At 45.3% G+C, this 22,335-nt stretch overlaps 1 protein-coding gene across 2 annotated transcripts in view; it reads left to right on the top strand.

Moving 5' to 3' along the window:
* LOC149310450 (forkhead box protein N2-like) overlaps positions 1-22,335 on the top strand; it is a 70,969-nt gene that overhangs the window by 36,689 nt on the left and 11,945 nt on the right. For both annotated transcript variants that reach the window (XM_089528971.1, XM_089528972.1), the window contains exons 3-5: positions 14,884-15,008; positions 19,689-19,753; positions 21,878-21,946. In XM_089528971.1, coding sequence (XP_089385097.1) covers positions 14,884-15,008; positions 19,689-19,753; positions 21,878-21,946 — 259 coding nt within the window. The remainder of the gene's footprint in view (positions 1-14,883; positions 15,009-19,688; positions 19,754-21,877; positions 21,947-22,335) is intronic.

Here is a 22,335-nt window from a genome sequence, read left to right as displayed (position 1 = left end):
GTCTCATCATCCAACATCATTGAGTGTGCTGGTTAGAGCTGATGGGAGTTGCAGTTCCACATCATCCAGAGGTCCATGCTACCTAAGTCCTGATGGAAAAGACTGGGAAATACTGACGGAGGAGAACCTGCCTGGATGGAATAGATTGTGTCTACCTGCTGGGAGCAGCTCTGCTACTGACAGAACTTGAGAAAGTTCCTTTAGGGGACTACATCTCCCCGAATCCCCCAGCTGGCCTAGCTACTTGGGGATGCTAAGAGTTGTCCCAAAAGTAACTTTCCCCAATTGGCCAGAGGCTCTACATGTATCAAAAAACGTTAGCAGTCTTTTACATCTGCATGTTCACAGCAAAGTGTTTATTATTTATGAGTTACATTTATATTCTGCTTTTTCTCTAGTGAGCTCAAGGCAGAACACATGGCTCTCTTTTTTGCTCACAACAACCCTGTGAAGTTGTTTAGGCTGACTGGACCCAGGTCACCTAGTGAGAGTCATAACAGAGTGGGGACTGGAATCTGGCTCTCCCAAATCTCACTTCTGTGCTTTAACCATTGGCTCAAGCACTCACTTTAAAAAGTTTATTTTCTTTGTTGTACAGTGGGCCATCCAAATTCGCCAGGGTTAGGGACACAGGACCTCCATGAAAATGGAAAAATGGCAGTTAAAAAAACCCACTTTTTTAACCTAAAAGAACACCTCTTTAGGAATCACTAGGTCCTCCAACACATCATCATCATTATCATCATCCCTCCCTCCCTCCCTTTCCTCAAAACTGTAACTCAGAGTGGCTTATAATATTAAGAAATAATACAATTAAAACCATTCAAAAGTGATACATTAAAAGATAATTAAATTATTATAAGAATAAAACAGATTGCATGTTAAAAGAATAAAATACAGTTAAAAGATAAAAAAATGTTTAAAACAATTTAAAATAATACAACAGTCTATGGCCAACATCAGTCAGAATATGACCTTAGAATTATTTATTTATGCTGGAGGATCTACAAATGCCTAGAGAAGTGTTTTCTCCAGGAATCTAGGTCCTCCAGCATGAGTGTATGGTAAGTTTTCAGCAGAGTCTTGCTGAGGACCTAGAGATTCCAAGAGAGAACATACCAGTTAAATCTGTGAAATATCAGATCTGCAAAAGTCAAAGCCACAAGTGAGGAGGGCGGACTGTACTTGGCATTGTTAATATGCTAGTGGTTAATTAGGGAGCTCTGGATGGTGTGTGTTTGTACAGTTAGTCTTGTTTAGCTAATTTATTGGATGGCCTGGCAGCTTATTCCAAAATCCCTCCATCACAACTGATTTGGGAAATTAACACCATTATTACAAAACAGTCTTGACATTTGTGAACAAATTAACAAGTTAAATGTATGAGTCAACAGATTGCAGTTGATAAGCAATGATTTCTGTAACTGCTGGTACTCATTTATTAACTATATTAATTGCAAGGAAAATGATATATATGGAATCACAGAATCATAGAATTGGAAGGGGCCTTATAGACCGATAGGTCCAGCTTCCTACTCAATGCAGGATCTCTAGCTAGAGCATCCCAAGGTGCATATTCCTAAGAACAAGTAGGCTGCATCTACACTGGAGAATTAATGCCGTTTGACACCACTTTAGCTGCCATGGTTCATTGCTGTAGAATTCAACAATTTGTAGTTTTGTGAGCTATTTAGCCTTCTTTGTCAGAGAGCGCCAATGCCACAACAAACTACATGTCCCAGGATTCCATAGGATGGAGTTGTAATAGTGGTTTCAAACAGCATTAATTCTGCAGTGTGGCAGCAGGCATAGTAAACTTATGGTGATATTGACTAGAATAAGTAATTTGACATAATTGTATTTAATTACACTGACAGTGTTGTAAGGCATTGCCACTGATGAACATTATGTTTTGATGTGCATGACCACTCAAAGAACTACAGTTACAGGTAAGCAACCTGTCCTTTCATACTCATTTTTGGCTCCTGATTTGTAATGTTGCAATCATTTCTCATAGTACAGTATATATTAAAGTGTTTATTTAATAATGAGGAGAGTACTATTTGGCCACCATGTCAGTTGGTCTTGTTGGTGTTATGTGCTTTCAAGTTGTTTCTGACTTATGGTGACCTTTAGGCAAAGCTATCATGGTGTTTTCTTGACAAAAGTTGTTCAGAGGAGGTTTGTTGCTGCCTTCCCCTGAGGCTGAGAGCATGTGACATGCCCAAGGTCACCCAGTGGGTTTCATGGCCAAACTGGGAATCGAACCATGGTCTTCAGAGACACAGTCCAACACTCAAACCGCTATTCCACATCAGCTCTCATAAGTCAGTCTCCCCCATACTTAATGCCATTGATCATACTACCTTGGGGTTATGGAAACATTAACCCAAAATATCTGGAAGGCTTCAGGTTGGGAAAATGTAATGTAGGTAGACCAGCATCCATGTTGCATTATGGATAGCAAATCTACTTGTGTTAGGAATGGATAGGTATCTGGTCTTCCAAAAGACAGCTATATCTGTCATCCTAAGTGCATTCTAGGGTCTTTTGAAATTAGTCAGATGCACTTCTGATGCTTGTGTGGAGCTGGTACTCTCTCTGGCTTTACTTCATGAATGAAGATTCAGGAAGGACTCATCCCACGCTTTCTACAAGTGCGTTGATGACTAAAAAGGCCAATCCGAGATAAGTCCGGTTGCAGAAAGCACAGCAGAAAGTCTCCTTGGGTGATGTTTCTGGGTTGTGGTTCTTTCTGCGTTGTCGTTTCTCTTCGAGACTCATTCGGCGTGAGCTTTCAAAAAAGACTGCAGCATCGTAGATAGCGCGTCTCCATGCCTCCCAATGCGAGGCCAGGGCGGACCATTGTTGGTGATCAGTTTGGCCAAGCCTGAGATGTTGTTTCAGGGAGTCCTTGTATCTCTTCTTTGGGACGCCCCTCTTACGCTGACCCGTGGCGAGTTCACCGTAGAATACTATTTTGGGGAGCTAGTACTAACCAGGACAAAAACAGCTATGTTGGAAGAATTAGATTCACGTCATTGGCTTGGTTAGTTTCACGCCTCACGGTGAGTATAAATGACCAGGTAGGAAGATTACATACACTCAGAGCCTGGAAAAGTTATTTCTTCTTCGTGGTCTCTGCGAATCATACAAATGGGTTGTACTGCGCCTGCGCAGTGCCTTCGGAAACTTCTAGAATCACTGGGCAAAGTAGTCTTTGCAACATATAGAAACTTTTTGGCGGTAGCTCCGCCCATCCCTTATAAAGCCCCTGGTTTCCCGCTCTTTCCCCAGTTCCTTTTTTCCGCCGCGTTCGCTGCCTTTGGGAACTTCGCTCTTCTTATTGTCATTTGGATCACTGGTAACCTGACCACGGACCGTTTTTTGACCACTCTTTGCTTGACCCTTGACTGTTTCTTCTCGGACTGACCCTCGTTACTGACCTCGGCTTGTTGACCAACGAACCGTAAGCGGATCATGCCCTCGGTGCCTTTCAAAAAGTGCACCGTTTGCGGAGGAAAGATCCCCGGCCAGGACCCTCACTCGGCTTGTCTGCTCTGCTTGGGAGAGGCGCACATCCCATCATCCTGCGCCTTGTGTAAATCTCTCACTCCCCAAGCGAGGAAAAATCGTGAGACCAGACTAAAGGCGGCCATCTATTCCAGGGTCTTCGCCGCGGGTGCCATGTCTTCTCTGGGGCCCCCCTCCTCCGCTGGGTCGGCGCCTTTGCCTCCTCTTCCCGAGGCCCCGACCCAACTCATGGCCGATCCTCCAACTCCCGTTGAGGTGGCTCCCCGCGAGGGACCGGACGCCGGGACCCCTTCGGCAGACGTTCCCCGGCCGTCCAAGAAACCTAAGCGCCCGAAGAGCTCTAAGGAGAGCCGCGCTTCTGACAAGGACTCGAGCGCCCAGAAGGGGTCTGCCTCGAGATCATCGGCCCCGAAGGCCTCGACCTCAGCGAGCTCTACTAAGGGCTCGGGTTCCACACCCTCGGTGCCGAAGCCTTCAGCATCAGCAGACTCGGCTTCGAGGCCCTCGACCACCAGGGTGACGACTCCGGCTTCGGCTACTGCATCGCCCTCGGCCTCTAAGAGAGTACATACGTCTCCCTCGGGAGGCCAGCACCCCTTGGCCAAACGGCACCGTTCTGACAAGCGGGACTCTGATGGCTCTCGGCGTAAGGAAGCTTCTCGGGACCGGCTGGCCCCCGAACTTACACCCCGGGAACCTCGCTCTACGGATAAGGTCTCCAGGGGTGAGAGCTCCAAGACTTCGGAGGCTCCCTCTATTCGTCCTGACCGCCGTCGAAGCTCTCCCTCGGTGGGTCGTGCTCTACCTAGTTTTCGCCACATGCCGGATGACACCATTGACGTCATCTCGGAACCGGCCTCTCCAGTGAGCTCGACGCATAGCCATCGCTCGGTCACCCCGATGCCCAGATCAGTTGTCCATACAGCCATGGTCCACCGGGCTGCTTCTCCTTCCCCCCCAAGAGAGCCGAAGAGACCTGACTACCTCTACGATAGCGAGATGGACACTTATTACATGGCTGTCCCACGGAAATCCGTTGCACCCCGCCTTGGGTCTCCGTCCCGAAGGTCCAGGCCAGAGCCAATCCCTAGGCCGACTCGCGACGTTGTAGCTTCTTCCCGTCCGACGGGCGCGGCCCCAGACCTTCAAGTGGTGGACCTGGACCCCGATGAGGAGGCTCCCTCCCACACCCGATACCGTCCCCAGAGTGACTCCGATGCCTCTGATGCCGAAGACTACCAGCCTTCCATTCAGGAGTTTGCCCAGCCTGGTGCCGTGTCACCCACTGACGATGTCCGCACCTTTGCGGAACACGTTATCAAGATGTCCAACGCGCTTGACATCCAAACCTCTCAGGTAGAAGACGAGGCCTCTGACCCCATCGAGAGGAGGATCCACGGGAAGTTGCCTACTCCACCTGCAATTCCGTTGCTACCATCGCTGGAAAAGCTGGCAAGACGCTCGTGGGAGGCCCCCGCCGCGACGGCTTCCAGCAACCGCAGGATAGAATCCCTGTACAGGATTGCTCCGTCCACTCCCTCATGGCTCTTTGGACACCCGAGACAAAATTCGGCTATCGTCGAGGGCGCCCAGCGGACGTCGACCCCAAAATCATCCGTGATGCCAGGGGACAAGGAGGCCAAGAAGGTGGACGCGTTGGCCAAGAAGGCCTACTTCTCTTCGGCCCTGGGGATCAGAGTGGCCAATTATAACGCCTGCATGGGGGCTTATATCCAGTGGCTGATGGAGAAGATCTCCCCGCTTATTCCGGACCTTCCCGATGAGTCTCAGGCCACCCTTTCAGAGGTTTGGGATGAGGCCCACTCCATTGGGAGTTGGTTGATAACGTCAGCCAGGCATTCCACTGATTGCTCGGCGAGGTCCATGGCCGCGGCGATTGCCCTGCGCAGACATGCTTGGCTGAGATCGTCGGACCTCAATCAAAATGCCCGTACCACCATTGAAGACATGCCATTCGATGAGGACGGCCTCTTCCACCGGGAGACGGATGAGAAGCTTAATTTCAAATACCGCATGCGGACTGCCGCGAAGAAGCACGGTATGTCTTCTTCTCCTCAGGCTTCCCGTAAGCGTTTCACCGGCGTCCGCCCATGGTACGGACAGGGCCAGAGATCCTACCAACAGGATCGCCCCTACCAGCGCCAGGATCAGCCCAGGCAGAGGTACCCCTCGCAGTCCTCCTCCTCTTCCGGTCGCCGCTCCGCTCCCAAATATAAGAAAAATTACCGGAGGCAGGATCCCGACCAGAATAAAAAGAGGACCTGAAGCGGTGCCGCGTACTCCGTCGTCTCCTCTTCCCTCTCTTTTTTGGACAGACTGAGGCCCTTCTCCAACATCTGGGCCTCCATCTCTACCGATTCTTGGGCCCTCACCATCGTCTGTAGGGGGTATGCCCTTGAATTCAAAGAACTCCCTCCAACTGGAGTTTTCCTGTCCACCCCCCCCTCAGACACCCTTCTCGACGAAGTACGCGCTTTGCTGTCTAAGGGCGCCATCTCGCCCGTCGATGCCGTCGACGTCCCCAGATGTTTCTTCTCCCGTTATTTCACGGTCCCTAAGACTGATGGGGGCATTAGGCCCATTTTGGACTTGAGGGCCCTGAATGCTTACCTTTCCTATCACCGATTTCGCATGGTAACCCTTGCCTCTATCTTACCTTTGTTGCACCAGGGCCTGTGGTTTGCGACCATCGACTTGAAGGACGCCTACTTCCATGTCAGCATCCGGGAGAGCCACCGCCGGTTCCTAGCCTTTGCCGTCGGGACGGACATCTACAAGTACAACGTTCTGCCCTTCGGCCTTGCCACGGCTCCTCGGGTATTCACGAAGTGCATGGCACCGGTGGTGTCCCACCTTCATCGCCGAGGCATCAGGATCTTCCCATACCTAGACGACTGGTTGATAGTGGCACCTTCAAGCCAGGAGCTCCATCGACACACCTCGGCAACCCTAGCTCTTCTAAAAGATTTGGGACTGGTGGTCAATCCCGACAAGTCACAGCTACTTCCCACCAAGCAGGTAAGATTCATCGGATCCATCCTAGACTCCAACAGTTGCATGGCCTTCCTTCCCCTCGACCGGTTTGCCGCGCTTCGCGTGGCCGTCCGGAAGTGCACAGGCCGGAGACGAGTCATCGCCAGAGACGTCCAGGTGGCCCTCGGACACATGGCATCCACAACCTTCGTTACACCGTGGGCAAGGCTTCGATCCCGAATCCTCCAGTTTTGGTTCCTGTCAGTCTTCAACCCAGAGACCGACTTGCCATCGCGTTGCCTCACCATCCCGAGACCAGTTGCCCGTTCTCTCCATTGGTGGCTTGACTCCCGGAACGCTTGCGCAGGCATGCCGTTCTCGCAGCCCCAGCCGGAGATAACGCTAACCACAGACGCGTCAGAAGACGGATGGGGAGCCCATGCTCTAGATCTCTGGGCGAAGGGCCGTTGGTCTCTCGACGAGAAGGACCTGCATATCAATGCCCTGGAACTGATAGCTGTAGAAAAGGCCTTAAAGGCGTTCGAATCCTCCCTCTCCCACAAGGTCGTACAGCTCCGAACGGACAACACCACGGTGATGTACTACCTGAACAAACAGGGAGGCACCAGGTCTCGCACCCTCCTCGACATCACGCTCCGAGTGTGGGAGTGGTGCATCGCCCGAGGTATCCTGCTTCAAGCGGTTCACTTGCCAGGGGCACAGAACGACCTTGCGGACCTTCTCAGCAGATCCCCATCGTCATGCCACGAGTGGAGGCTTCACCCAGACACGGTGAAGGACCTCTTCCGTCGATGGGGAACCCCTCAGATAGACCTGTTCGCGACTGTCCACAACACACATTGTCCCCAGTTCTGCTCCCGGACGCGAGACGAGGATTCCCTCGGGGATGCGTTCGGATTCGACTGGTCGGGGATGCTGCTGTACGCCTTCCCCCCATTCCCTTTGATCACCAGGACAGTATCCAAGATGACATCGGAGGCTGCCAACGCCATTCTAATCACTCCGTGGTGGCCAGGGCAACCTTGGTTCCCGAGCCTCCTTCATCTCTCCCGAGACACCTTTCTCCGGCTCGAACACAGGCCGGATCTTCTCACAGTTCAAGGGGGTCGCGTCCACCATCCCGACATCGACACCCTTCCCCTGGTAGCATGGAGGATCCATCCCTAGCACGCTTACCAGACCCGGTGCGCAGAGTTATCCTAGCTGCCCAGAAGCCGGCCACCCGTAAATCTTATTCCCAAAAGTGGACCAAATTTCTTAAGTTTCTGGCGGACAGACACCTTTCTCCTGCTCAGGTCTCGACGCCGGTAGTGTTGGACTTTTTGATGTCCCTGGTCGACTCGGGCCTCTGCCTCACTTCAATTAAGTGCTACCTGTCGGCCATTTGTTCCTTCTTCCAGTTTCGGGGTAAGCCTTCGTTTTTCAAAGATCCTCTGATTAAGGGATTTCTTAAGGGTTATAATAATTTAAACCGTCAGGTGTCCTTACCTCCCCCTGCTTGGAGTCTAGAGGGGGTGTTGAGAGCCTTGCAGTCCAGGCCCTTTGAGCCCATGGCCACAGCAGACATTAGGCTCCTGACCTGGAAGACTGTTTTTTTAGTGGCGATTACCTCCGCTCGTCAGGCTGGAGAACTTTGTGCACTGAGACGGGACCAGCCATTCCTCAGGTTTCATTTGGATAAGGTAGTCCTTAGGACGGACATTACATTCCTACCCAAGGTTGTGTCATTGTTCCACATGTGTCAGGACATTGTGCTCCCTACCCTGGCCCCGAACCCGATTACGGATGCTGAAAGGGCCCTCCACACCCTAGATGTCCGAAGGGCACTGGCTTTTTATCTAGACAGAACTAGAGACTCTAGCCGTTCCGAGAGACTGTTTCAGTGCTACTCGGGACCGAAAAAGGGATTGCCGGTGTCGGCTCAGAGACTCTCCAAGTGGGTGTCAAGCACCATCTATTTGTCATATGAACTCTTGGGGAAGCCGTTGCCGGCTGGGGTTCGCTCTCACACCACAAGGGCGGTAGCCTCATCCTCTGCCTTCTTGTCAGGGATTTCTTTAGATGACATTTGTAAAGCTGCAGTGTGGTCACAGCCCCTGACATTTATCAAACATTACAGGTTGGACACCAGGGCCAAGAAGGATGCAGCCTTTGGCAGGGCTATCCTGGTGTCTGGATTGCACTGATTCTGGTCTCCTTTAAGCATATTAAGCTATCTGATTTAACCCTTCTCCCCTTAGGGGTAGGGGCCTTTTGTTTACGCACTTGACTCAGGGTACAACAAACGGGTCTTTGAGACAGTGTTTTTGAATTCTGGTTTATTGTGGCAAATAAACATTTGTTGGTTGATTATGGTGTCAGGACACTCCCTCCGCCGTCAACCTTAGCTTGCTAGTCTCAACCCATTTGTATGATTCGCAGAGACCACGAAGAAGAAGGACAGGTTGCTTACCTGTAACAGTGTTTCTTCGAGTGGTCATCTGCGAATACATACAAATCCCGCCCATCCTCCCCTCGGTGTCCTGCTCTGAATTGGCTCACTCCTTGTCGCCTACTTGGCGGAAAAATGGCGGAACTGGGGAAAGAGCGGGAAACCAGGGGCTTTATAAGGGATGGGCGGAGCTACCGCCAAAAAGTTTCTATATGTTGCAAAGACTACTTTGCCCAGTGATTCTAGAAGTTTCCGAAGGCACTGCGCAGGCGCAGTACAACCCATTTGTATGTATTCGCAGATGACCACTCGAAGAAACACTGTTACAGGTAAGCAACCTGTCCATTTTTCAAACTGAAGTCCCAGATTCTTCCAACTAATATGAATCGGTACTACATTTGGGACGTGGAGCTGCCTTATGTAATGAGCAAAATGGCAGCTCGCTATGGCTTTACTGAAGCATCTTTTATAGCTGGCCACACAAAATCCTTAACTAGATATTTGACAAACTGGACCTTGGGCTACCTGGGCAAAATCTATATTCTCTGTCACTGTGATGAAGCCCTCTCTTTGTTTTATTACATTCTTAATTTGTGTTTATAGTTTACAAATCTCCTTAAAGCATGTCTCCCATTAAGAAATAAAGCTAGTTTAACTCCTGGAAAATACCCTGAAAACTTGTGAGTAAATCTGATAGTACCCTGATTTTTTTCATGATTTTATTTACATGACTTAAGGTGTGTCTGTGTGTGTTTATGTGTGTGTGTACATATACATTAGAAACTATCCTTGGATTGAATTGGAACAGCTTAGAATCCAGATGTGACTTTGTATAAGAAAAGAGAAATTGAGTTATGGGCACACTTGGAAACTGTTCTAAAATAAATAAATCAGGGTCTAGTGAATGGGCTTTGTAAATACCTCATGTATCAGCACTGTCAGAAGATTAAGCTGCTGTAGAACTAATCATTTTCTTCAGTGGCAGATTGCTGGGAACACCAAGTAAGAGCAAGATAGTTAAATTGTTGAATTTTAATTGTATGAGAATGAGTAACACTTTGGTGAAAGCCAGTTTTCCTGAGTTGATCAGCACACACCCGAGGGATATTTGATGCCTGATTAAAAATAATTGTAAGCCGCCCTGAGAGCCATTAGGGCTGAAGGGCGGGATATAAATACCTAAATAAATAATAAATAAATAAATAAATAAAATGCCAAAACTAGTCAGGATTGTCCTTTTTCTATGTGAAGATAGGAGATTCCTTGGGATGTCATGGATATTCTCTTGAGTTTCATAATGGAAAAAAGGTGGGATATATCTTAAATAAACAGAAATAGAAATAAGCATCTCTTAGTACAGTGCTATTTAGACTGTCTGATGTAAGGAACCAGCAGTCTTTTTGTTCTTAATGCGCCAGGGACTGGTACCATATTTGTGCCCGTTGGCTACAACCGTTTGTTTTCTTTTCCTGGAAACTTCCTGGAGTTTTCCAAGAAATGTCCTTTTATCCTAGACCAGCAGACTGGCAGCCGATGGCTGGCAAACTGGTCCTGGTCCATGGACCACTACTTTTTTTTAGCATAGTCTTTGACCTAGTCAATGAGTGAGGATCCTATGGCCTTCCAGATGCTGCTTCCATCAACTTATCTAGAGAATAGTCAGCAGTAAGTGCTAATGGACACTGCAGCCCAGGAACATCTGGAAGGCCACAGGTTCCACATTTCTTTTTAGCCCATCATTCCCAGCATAATTCAATGTAAAAATAGACAGGCACATGTAAGCGACATCACATCTGGAAGGAAGTCCAGAATACAAATTGGACAAATCCAGCCCTCTTTTGGAATAGCATCTGTTAATTCATTGCCTAAAGAAAGGGATGACCGTGGATGAATACCTTGCAATAAGCCTTAAACACCCTTTTACACCAGACCACTCCACATAAAATCCAATTAGCAAGCAAACCTGCTATTAAGGAATTACTTATTAATCGTATCTTTCAATGCTTTCAAAGCGCTAGTTGGTTCTAAATGATGCTTGCTGCCAGCAAGTGTTTTGATGCTGAGAAGTTGCTTGAAATATGCATGCAAATTTCCCTTTCCCTTTGAATTAAAGACAAGAGGAAGATCCAGGCCAGGTTTGGGGAACATGTGGCTCTTTAAATATTGTTGAATTGCAACTCCTCTTATTGCTTCCTCACCATTGGCTCTCCTGGCTTTGGTCCAGTAAACCAGGAGAGAGAAGAGTTCAGCCTTAATTTATGGTTTATATTTTATGATTTATATTTATTCCCCCTTCTATCCACTGATTTTAAAGCAGCAGGCAGGGCATTTTTTTCGGTATTATCGTCACAACAAACCTGTGAGGCAGGCCAAAGCCAATATTGGGAAAAGTTAGCCCTATCCCAAAGTAATCCAGTAAGTTTTCTGGCTAAGTGGAGACTGAATCTTGGATCTCTCTGTCCAGCAGTCTCTCTGATATTCCAAAGGCTTATAGGATCAGTTTTGTTTTATTGCTCTAGAATCCCAGGGTTCAAGAGCTCAAGTTAGCTACAAAATGGTGTCTAGAGTGAAGCCAGTTTCCTATCACAGCACAAAGAGCCACATAGTGGGATGGTAACTGCCATGGTTCCATGCTGTGGAATCCTGGGATTTGTAGTTTGTTGTGGCAGTAGAGCTGTCTGACTGAGAAGGTGGAATAGCTCACAAAACTATAAATCCTTGAATCCCATTACATTGTGCCATGGCAGTTAAAAGCAGTGCCGATCTGCCTTCATTCTGCGGTGTAGATTCAGCCTTAGTTAGCTGAATTTCTTTTCTGAGGGCGTGAAAGCTAGAAACCTTTTGAAAAGTGTGTATGATGTGAATTTCAAGCATAAAAAGCATAAAAATCACCATTTGTGAGCAGGGAGAAAATTGCTTCCTCTGACAGCAAGCTCAGGTGCTGAGTGTCAGTGTCTGTTTTGCCAAAACAGGACGGCTAAGAAACAAGAGGGCATTCAATGAAATACGGTATTTTATAAAAGGAATACAAATATCTAGGAAAGCATCTCCCAGCTCAAATCAGTATACAGTATCTGAGAAATGCGGTTTATTTTTTGTGGGGTAAAAATGGAAAACTAGAGAGCCAGCAGAATGGAGTATGTAGGATGTTTGTGGGACTGGGTGGCCATCTGGAATCTGAACAGGAACCGTCCATACTGTGTAATTTATTTACATTTTACTCCTTATGTAAGAAGTGAGCTGGACAGAATTACTTCCTAGATGCTCTCCCTGTGATTTCACTGTATTTTTGTCAGATGGTAGGTGCATCTACACTGTAGAAATAGTGTAGTTTGACATCACTTTAAGTGCTGTAGTTCCATCCTATGGAATCCTGGGATTTTAGTTTTACAATGTCTTTAGCCTTCGCTGAGAAAGAGTGCTGGTGGCTCACAAAACCACATATCCCAGGATACTGTAGAATGGAGCCCTGGAAGTTAAAATGGTGCATTGTTTTTACAGTGTAGATGCACGGTAAGACAAAAGGTAGGGTTTTGTCCATGGACTAGAGACTTCCATATTAAGCCTGCTTGGTTTTGGATTTCTAGGAGGTTGACTATCAACATGGTGTTCTGACAAGGATTTGTAGAAAGTTGATTTATTAAAAATTTGATCGTTTTTATTAAAACCTAGCATTATGGAATTTGCAATTGTTGTGTATACTGGGTTTTTTAAAAGTGTTGATTTATATTGAAATGGCTGAATAGTAGCCAGTTTTGGAAATCAGATACATATATAATATATGAAACTTTTATGTATAAGATTTCATATATTTTGTCTCTTCTACAAAAAAAGATAAAGTAAAAAATCAGGGCAGTTGTATACTTTTTGTGGTTGATTTTTGCCCATCATCTCCCAATTACAACTTACAAATTAAAGAAAGCTTACTCCTTTGTAGCTAAGTTTCCAAAGCTAATAAGCCTCCCATTGTTCCTTTCTTCAAAAACCTACTTTAAAGAAGATGCTAGTGAGAATTACAATAAAAATGCCAGTCACATCACAACATCAAAACACTATGCAGTGCTACATCACTTGTACAAGTCTGCATGAAACAGCAACTTTTAAAAGCAGAAGTACAGACATAATCTATCACATTGAACTAAACATGACTTGTATTTCCAGCAATGTCATGTATGTGATCGAATACCAGAGCCCCAATGCAGTGTACAATATGATGGGTGGGGAATCCCTGATCTTTGCACAAGATTCAGGAATCATAAATCAACAATCGCCATCAAAAAGTTGAAACAACCTGTTGCAAAACATTTTAATTCTAAGGGAAATAAACTTTCTAACCTGGCTGTATATCCAGTAGTGGTACTCCATAATCCAAATGTATTTGAAAAAAGAGTCTGAATTTGCAGGGTTGAGACCTTGAAAAGCAGTAAAGCACCATAAAAAATCATTTTGGTTAACATCAGTTTCCAAAAGCTTGCTAGGGAGGGTCACAGGTATGAATTTGCAAGAAGTAAGCAGAGCGATGGAGGCCAGGGAGTCTTGGAGATCTACAGGGTTGCCATGGGTAAAAATCGACTCGAGGGCAGTTAACAACAACAAACAACAAGAGCTGCCCCAACATCCCACTGTTACCTGGGGCCCACTGTTGCAACACTGGGTGGCACATGCATCCCACTGTGCTGCCCTCCCCTCTCAGCAAGTTGTTCGCTCTGAGGTCAGGACAAGGCACCCAACATTGATCATGTGGCTATCTACCTTGTTTTGACCTCAGAGCAAGTGACCGGTGGATGGCACAGCAGGATGTATTGTAAACAATTGCCCCGACTTGTAACGGAAGACTCTGGATCTTCAGGGAACACACACACATATGCAACAACAATAACAACAACAACCCAAAAAAGTTATAGGGGTGGTATTGAGCTGGTTTAGTGGTGAACTGGCCAGGCATTGGACAGTTTGCACCAGAACCAGGGTTTGAAACGTGTGTCATCTGGACATTGCTGTGGGGATGACATTTTATTTGGTCCATGCAGGCAGAGCCAAGGTCTAGAGTATGCCCAGCAGCATAAATAGGGCCAGATACAACAGACCCATGGTAGTCATAGTGGACATGAAGTCCTGAGCTACTCCTGAAAGGACAGTCTCAGCATACTGTTGAAGTCCTGCAGCACCATAAGCCGAGGGGACTCCACCATCAATCCTGAGATCATCCTGGCTACCTCGGGACATGAGACTGTTAAGCTGTATGGTAGGCAGTACAAACGTTTCAGACTGCGGGATGGTACACCTGATCAGGGTGATCGAATCATGATAGACTATTCCCACTTCCCAGATTATGCTTGCTGCTGCACAGAGAAACCTGGTGGGCAAAGCTGAGAGAGATTAACCAGGCCTCTGTGATACACACCAGGTTGGCATGCTCATCCAGGATTAAGTTCTGAATAGCAGTTGTTTTCTCATTCACGAACCTGGCATTAAGAAAAAGCATTTTCAACCCAGGGGAATTGTTGCCACAGTTACCCTGACTATTCAGAACAGAGGACAGTTACCCTATCCAGCTCTAAGCTTCTGTTATTCTCTCATGTCCTCCACAGTGCAGTTGTCACCTGTGTTCAGCCCAGAGTCTTTAAAGTGCCAAAGCAAATGTTTATTTATATTTTTTGCAAATGAGAACTGTGATCTTTACTTTGCCTAGAAGTTGAAACATCCTGGAGTTGATCAGCTATGGAAGGAGCAATACTTCCATGGAGGCACAGGGGTTTTATGGTTGGAAGGGTTCTCGAAGACCATCTAATTCAACCTTGATGCAGGAATCTTGCAAAATAGGATGTTTTTTGGAATGACACTGCACCCATTTTGAGAATCGTTTTGTAACCAGGACCCCTGCTTTGTTATTTATTTCCTAGGTAAATGGTAAAGGCTCTTTATGGTGTGTGGACCCAGAATATAAACCAAACCTTATACAAGCTCTGAAGAAGCAACCATTTCCTTCCGCGTTTGCGTTTTATACCCCACCGGCATCACCATTGAGGTAGGCTTGATATTTAAAAATGATAGTTCTATCCTTGGTAAATCTGTCTATCCCTGTAAGTCTCTCATTTGGGTGAGAGAGCCTATAACTCACTGAAAGCATGTGTTCTGTATGCAAAAGGTCTTAAGTATCCCATTTATTGTTGTATGCCTTCAAGTCATTTCCAACTTACAGAAATCTCCCTATCATGGAGTTTTCTTAGCAAGAATTATTCAGAGACTGTTTGCCATTGCTTTCTTTTGAGGCTTAGAGAGTGTTACTTGCCAAGGCCAACCCATGGGTTTCCATAGTTGAGCAAGGATTTGAACACTGGCCTTCCAGAATCCTAGTCCAACACTCAAACCACTATGCCATGCTTACTCTACAATGCCATACTACCCCAAATATCTCCATGTTGCTCTTCAGTCCCTGTCAAAAATGGCATCAGGAAGTGTCACATCATGACTTCCTGTTGCTTTTCTTGAGTGAGACTACAGAGGAAAATGGAAGTACTTGAGCTAGTTGTAAGGGGAGGGATGTGACTTACACAGGGATCGCAGTTGACCCCCTGTTCCAAACACCATCTGGGCAATCAAAGGTTGATTGCTACACAGCTGATAGCCAGCAGCTAATGGACAAGCCAAGCCACAGAGCAATCTACAGTTCAGCACTTGCTTTACTTTAGTAAATACAAACATTAAGTCTCAAACAGAGTTCAGCAATGCATCCAGAATCAACAAACACAGTCCAAGTCAAGCACTGAGTTCAGGAACACTACAGGGAGCCAGGTAGGTCAGATAATCTCGAACAACTCCTGGAGGGCAGGAGTGAGAATTTATAGATCAGTTCTGCTTAATTAATTGCTGTGTCCTAGAAATCCTCTGAGACCCCCTCAAGCCCTCCCTTTGTTGTCTCTGCTCGGCAAAGGTAGGTAGCAGTAAATGGTTTTCTATATCTGGGTGGGAAGGACTCCCTGCCAGAGCTGGTACTACACTCTGGTCTATCTCAGAGACATGTGGCTCTGGAACCTGCTCCATCTCTAGTTCAGCAGTTGATCCCAGCCATGTTCTGGACCCTGGACCCTACACAGTTGCCCACTCTTGCCTTAGAGGTTAACACATTGCACTGTATTTTATATCTCTCCCCATGTCACAGCCTGGCTTTGAAAGCGGGTGCTATGTCTTCAGGCCAAGAACTGCTGGTAACATACTGATTGATAAGAGATTTCTATCCCACCATTCCTGAAATCTTATAAGGGAGTTTTAGCAAAAGAATATTAAAATATAGTAACAATTGAGATTTTTTTAAAAAACAACAACTAACAAAAGAAGGCAACAATAGCTTAATAGTTGACCCCACTAAAGGTAAAAAATAAATTCAAAATTTTGTTTTAAAAAATGAAGTGTCAGAGATGCATCACAGTAGCAGCAGACAATCCATATCATTCCCTTGAACATTTCACAGAGTTTGCAGCAATTTTAGTAAGGTGAAGACAAAGGGGAAAGTGGGAGGAGGAAAGAGAAACTGGAACATATTAAAAGCAGCTGAAAAAGTTGGATGACAGAAGATTAATTGGAACTATCTCTTACAAACTGAGATAGTTGGAGGGTATGCTATAACCCTCTGCCTAATTTGAGCAAAGCTGAAGGGGGGGGGGGGAATAAAAGCCCCTCCCCCAGCCCACATGAAATTCAGAGCTTTGAAAATTTACCTTTTTTGGACTCTAAAGTCCCAGAATCCATGTCCATGGCTCGCTGTTAGAGTTACTCGTTAAAAGTAACTGTTCCAAGCTCTGCATTTCAGAAGCATTCTGCAAACAAACAAGACATCGGACCATTGGGTGAATTAAAGGCCATCGTGTCCCACAAGTCTTGTTGCTAGGGTGATGATGAGGCCTTTTAAAATTGTATGGACAGCTGAAAGGAATGAAATATTTCCCCTGGGGTAGATTTTGGTTATGGCTGCAGGAAGGGCACATGACTCTTCAGTCCCTCTTCTCAAAATAGTTTGGAGTGTTGCAGTTGTTGTTGTTGTTGTTATTGCTAGAAGGGCTCTCATTAACAGATGCTCACGACAAACTTATGTTCAAATCACTTTTGGGAAAGTCATAAAAGGGAGACCAAAAGGCCAGGTTTGCATTTTTGTTTCATTTTGTTTTGTTTTTTGCTAAATATTATTTTTAAACATTTGCATGAGAACGTTTCTGGTGTTTCTGAAGGGGCTTTTTCAAAGCTTGTGTCAGTGTTTGGTTAGGGCTGCAGACTAAAGTCAGATTTAATTATTTAGATTCAGAACAAGATGGAATGAAAGGACAAGAGTAACTCTGGGCCTGAAAAAAGGAATGGCAAGTTAAGAGCACAAAGTTGCTGTGCAGTGGCTCATTTAGAAAGGTTGTTGGCTTTGTCTGCACAAGCTAAAACATCTGTTTCATTCCTGTTCTGGCAGTATCCTATTTGGACAATGCACAATCCGAACCTCGCTTCTGGTGCAAACAGTCAGGACAACATCCAGCAGGTCTAGAACCAGGGTATAATACCCTTAAAACAGTTTTTAAAAACTTACGTGTTATTCCAGATCTTCCAGGAAAATCTAGGGCCCTCAGTTCCCATGCCAGGTCAACTGTCTGCACACATGTCTCATTGAACCGCCGTGTACACTCGCTGTTATCACCAGTCACCCAATCTGAGTTCAGAACAAGGCACCCAGACGTGTGGTCTTCATTGGACACCTTGTTTTGACCTTAGAAGCGAACAACCCATGGTGGCAGTGCATTAACCAGGTGGCTCAGTGGGGCACTTGTGCAGAAAGCCGCTCTGACATGGGAACAGATAATAGGGAAGTCGGGGCCAGGATACTCTGAGCTGGCCCTGGAATGTCCTGGCCAGTGCAGACAAAGCCTTAGTACTCAGGATTAGGAAGACCTGAAGCTAGAGTCAATGAATGTAGGAAGCTGCCTTATACCAGATGAGGGTATTTATCCCCCTAGTCTTGTCTGTTCTGATGGATAACACTTTCTCTGTGGTCTATTCACGTCACCTACGTCATGAGTTGTTTTAATTTTTTTTAGTGGAATTGTGGTGCATTTCCCACCATTGAACTGTGGCCTTCTTAATGGGAGCTACAATCATGTCTCAGTTTCACTCTGATCAATAAGGTTGATAAGTTAAAATTGATCAGATTCATAAAAGTTAGTAATAATGAAGATAAGATAAGAAGATATTTTTCAAACATCCTTTGGGGTGTTTATCAGAATTTTTAAAAAAAACACTCCTTTGTCCTACTTTCATTGCTGAGATGCACATTTTTAAAACCTTGGTGTCATAGCCAGCTCTATCATTTGGGAGAATGAGGCAGACACCTCCAGCAGCAGATTCAGAGTAGGGGGAACCAGGAGTAACCTTCTAAGCCCCTGGTTGTTCCCCTCTCTTGGACATCAAATCTTTGTGTCCACAGAACTTGTCTTGTACCCTCTAAACTGATCTGCTTCCCTCAGAAGTGGTGGCAGACTCTATGGTAAAGTGAGGTCCCACCACCAATTTAGTCACCTTCTGTAAATAGGAGGGGTGCCATTCTCTCCATTGTTTCAGGCAGTGAAATGTATGGGAATAGTCCAGCTAGGTGCATTTCTAAAAAAAATGTCTGAACAGTATTTCTAGGTCCAGATGGCCAGAATCGGGGAGCAGTTCAGAGTATTCTGGTCCTGAATTGACCTGATGTCTCCCATTATCTTGGGCACTTCCTTCCAATACTGGCAACTGTTTGCCCCCGTGTTTTGCTGTGCAGCTTGGCTCTACTGCTGCTGGCGTGAGTTGGTTGCTCTGAGATCAGAATAAGGTGTCCAGCATCTTATTCTGGCTGGGCACTTTGTTCTGACTTCAGACCGAGCAATTCACACCAGCTGAGGTGGCGCCAGGCAATACAGCAGGACATGCGTGTGAACAGCTACTGGCATTGCAACAGAGGGTTCTGGATCTTCCATGAACATCAGAACAGTGAGTTTTAAAGTATACGGTGCGTCCTTGCCTTACGCGGGGATCCGTTCCGGATCCTGCCACGTAAGGCAAATTCCGCCTATGCTTGAGACCCATTGTTTCCAATGGGACTCGTGCGCGGCGGCTGCGGTGGCGCGTGGGGTGCAACGGGCGCGCACGCCCATTCAATTGAATGGGACACGCCGCTCCTTCTGCCCCGCGCCCCGTGGCTTGAGCGCATATGCTCAAGCCGCGTATGGCACACCCGAGTATGGCGCGGGTGCGTTGTACATACTTTAAGGAACTGGAGTGAATGTTATTTGGCCCATGTGGACAAGGTCTAGGAAAGTTTGGAAACTGATTCTCTGTTTACCAGCTTGAGTAGTTTCACTTGTTACAGTATGTAATTTCCAGTGCAAGAGAAACACTGCCATTTTGAATTCACTGTGATTTCAAATGTCAATATGGTTAGAACAGAAGTGAGTCTCATTTTTATCAGCTGAGTCTGATGATTTTTTTAAAATTCTATTTTACAACTGATTTTAACTGAATTGTGTTTTAATATTATCACTCTGGAATGAAGTTTTAATGTAAAAGTTGATTTTGGTTTTGAATTTAATTGTTTTGATCAGTTGTGAGTCCCAGTCTGGGAGATAATGGGGCTCAAAGTTAAATAGAGAAATTAATAAAAGCAAGTGTAAATGTTAGGATTCTTTTTCCTCTCTTTCAGTGGTTCCTCGTCTCCTTGCTACTTAACCTCAGTTCTGAAACAAAGTCAGAGTCGATCTGTTAAAGGTAAGTGTGGTGACATCCACTGCCTAATATTTAGCTCTCCTTTGTATTAAGGAATATGTTTCCTTTCATAGTCCAGAACAAATGCTATGTCCAAATTTTGGGTTGAAGTCATATTCTCATTTGTGGCAGTCTATAGTTGTGAGAGTACCTGTGGTATGGGAAACCAGGGTTTGAATCCCTGCTTGGGCAGACAAATCCACTGGGTGACTTTCTCAGCCTCAGGGAAGGGCTGAGAAACCTCCAAGCCATGGATGGTTGAATCCATGGATAAAGAATCCATGAATACAGAGAGCTGACTGTAGTTGTGAGAGTCAGTATGGTAGGGCATCTAGGATCTTTGGATCCTGTATGGAGAAAGGTGGGGTATAAGTCAAATAAATAATTAATAGAGTATTGGACTAGGACTGAGAAGACCAAAGTTCAAATCCACACTTGGCCATGAAACTCACAAGATAACCCTGGGCCAGTCAACTGTCCTCAGCTCAACCTATTTCACAGGTAAAAGAAGAGCCACATACAGACCTTATGGTTTGAGTGGAGACGTATGTGTATTGTACTACAGCCTAGTAAGGTTTATTTGGCTCTGGTGCTGAGAAAGAAAGCCATTCTCCATCCTTGATCTCATCATATGATCCATATTTATTTGGAAGTCCCCTTCATTCCTTTCACCTTTGTTGTTGTTAACTACCCTCAAGTTGGTCCCGATTCATGGCGACCCTGTGAATGAGACATGTGTAAGACCTACACTGCTCTGCTTAGGTCCTGCAAAATCAGACCTGTCACCTTCCTGATTGAATCTATCCATCTGGTATGCAGTCTTCCTCTCTTTCTACTAACTTTGCTAGTATTACTGTCTTTTCTAATGAGTCATGTCGTCTCATGATGTGGCCAAGGTATGACAGCCTCAGTTTAGTTATCTTGACTTCCAGGGAGAGTTTTGGCTTTATCTGTTCAAGAATCCATTTGTTTGTCTTTTTTGGCTGTATCCAACTCTTCTCCAACACCAGATCTCAAATGAGATTATTTTCTTTTTATCTGCTTTTTTTCACTGTCCAGCTCTCCCATCCATACATGATGATAGGGAATACAATGACTTGGATGATTCTAACTTTAGTGATCAGTTATATATCTTAATTCTTTAGTATCTTATCTAGTTCTTTCATAGCTGCCCTTCCCATTCCTAGGTTTTTTTTCTGATTTCTTGGCTGCAGTGTCCATTCTGTTCAGTGTTTGATCCAAGGTATGGGAACTCTTTAACTGTTTCAGTTTTCTCATTGTCTTGGTTGAATTTATGTAGATGATCTATGGTTATTATTTTTGTTTTCTTTATGTTGAATAGTAAGCCTGCTTTTGGCCTTATCTGAGAATAAATACTTATGGAATTATTGTCATAGTCTTGTAGCATGACAAGCATGGGGAATTAGTGGCTCTTCAGATTGCTGTTGGACTGTAACTTCCATCATACCTCACCCGTATAGCAAGTGGTGTGGAATCATGGCAGTTACAGTCCAACAAAATCTAGAGGTATAGAGGGTCACATGTTCCCTAGTCTGACATATTAAAAATATTTCTTTCTCTCCTCCAGCCATTTTGCAGGGACCCCCGTCCCATTTCTTGCCTTTGTTTAGTCTGAACTTGAATCTTGTTTTCATCTCTTTTTTACAACCTCAAAGGCAGTCATGATTCATCCAAATCTTAATCTACTTCCCATTTATTATTTATGTTTTTCAAGCTACTTGGTCTGTGTTTCCTCTTTCTGTGCTGTTCCCCAGCCTTTTCTACAGTTGACAGCTCTTCCTTCCAACTTGGTAATAAAGTAACTAAACTCTTACAGGAAACTTGGGTGCCAAGCAGGGATCCTGCTCATCCATTTTTAATTTGCTTTTCCAATTTCTAGTGATCTGAGCAGGGCTCATGGCCCTGTTCTGGAGAGTCTGTATATCTGTATCTTTGACCTTGAATTTGTGAGAACAGTGTTCAAATTCTTAAGGCTGTAATTCTGACTAGTTACACTTGGCCAAGCACCTTACTTTACCTCATTTGTTAGCCTGATTTTTTTGTGTGTGTAATGCACTATCAAGATGAAATCTTGATATGTTGCTTATTTTTCTTTTTCCTTTGCAGATTCTGATATAGATGCTGCTACTGCCATGATGCTTTTGAATACTTCCATCGAAGAAGGCATTTTAAACTGTAAATGCATTGTATTTTGTAACCCCTTTTCCCTTTAAAATGCTGCTGTTTTTAAAATACATTTCAAGTGTAAATTCTGAGAAGTTACGCATGAGCCAAAACAATGAACAGTTTGACAGAAAAGAAAAACACTCAATAGAGTTCCTTTCTTTCTAATTGTAAGATTTCTCTTAGGTGTTTGGCTAGTGAAACAAAATACAAGTGCAGCCAGATTTAGTGCATGCTTGCTTTGCAAAAAAAGTCTCATTTTCCTCAATATAGCTTACTCGCAGGTAAACATGTACATTGTGACCACATAAGCTCCTTATTCTTTTTAAGCCAATTAAATTTTCAAGAGACGGAAACACAAGGAGAAATGTTTAGAATAAGGGATTTATGTGAGCAATCTT

Source organism: Sceloporus occidentalis, unplaced genomic scaffold (genome assembly GCF_023333645.1).
Source record: "Sceloporus occidentalis isolate IW3139 unplaced genomic scaffold, rSceOcc1.0.p SCAF_6, whole genome shotgun sequence".
NCBI classification, from domain to species: Eukaryota; Metazoa; Chordata; class Lepidosauria; order Squamata; family Phrynosomatidae; genus Sceloporus; species Sceloporus occidentalis.
This window is presented reverse-complemented; position numbering and strand designations above follow the sequence as displayed.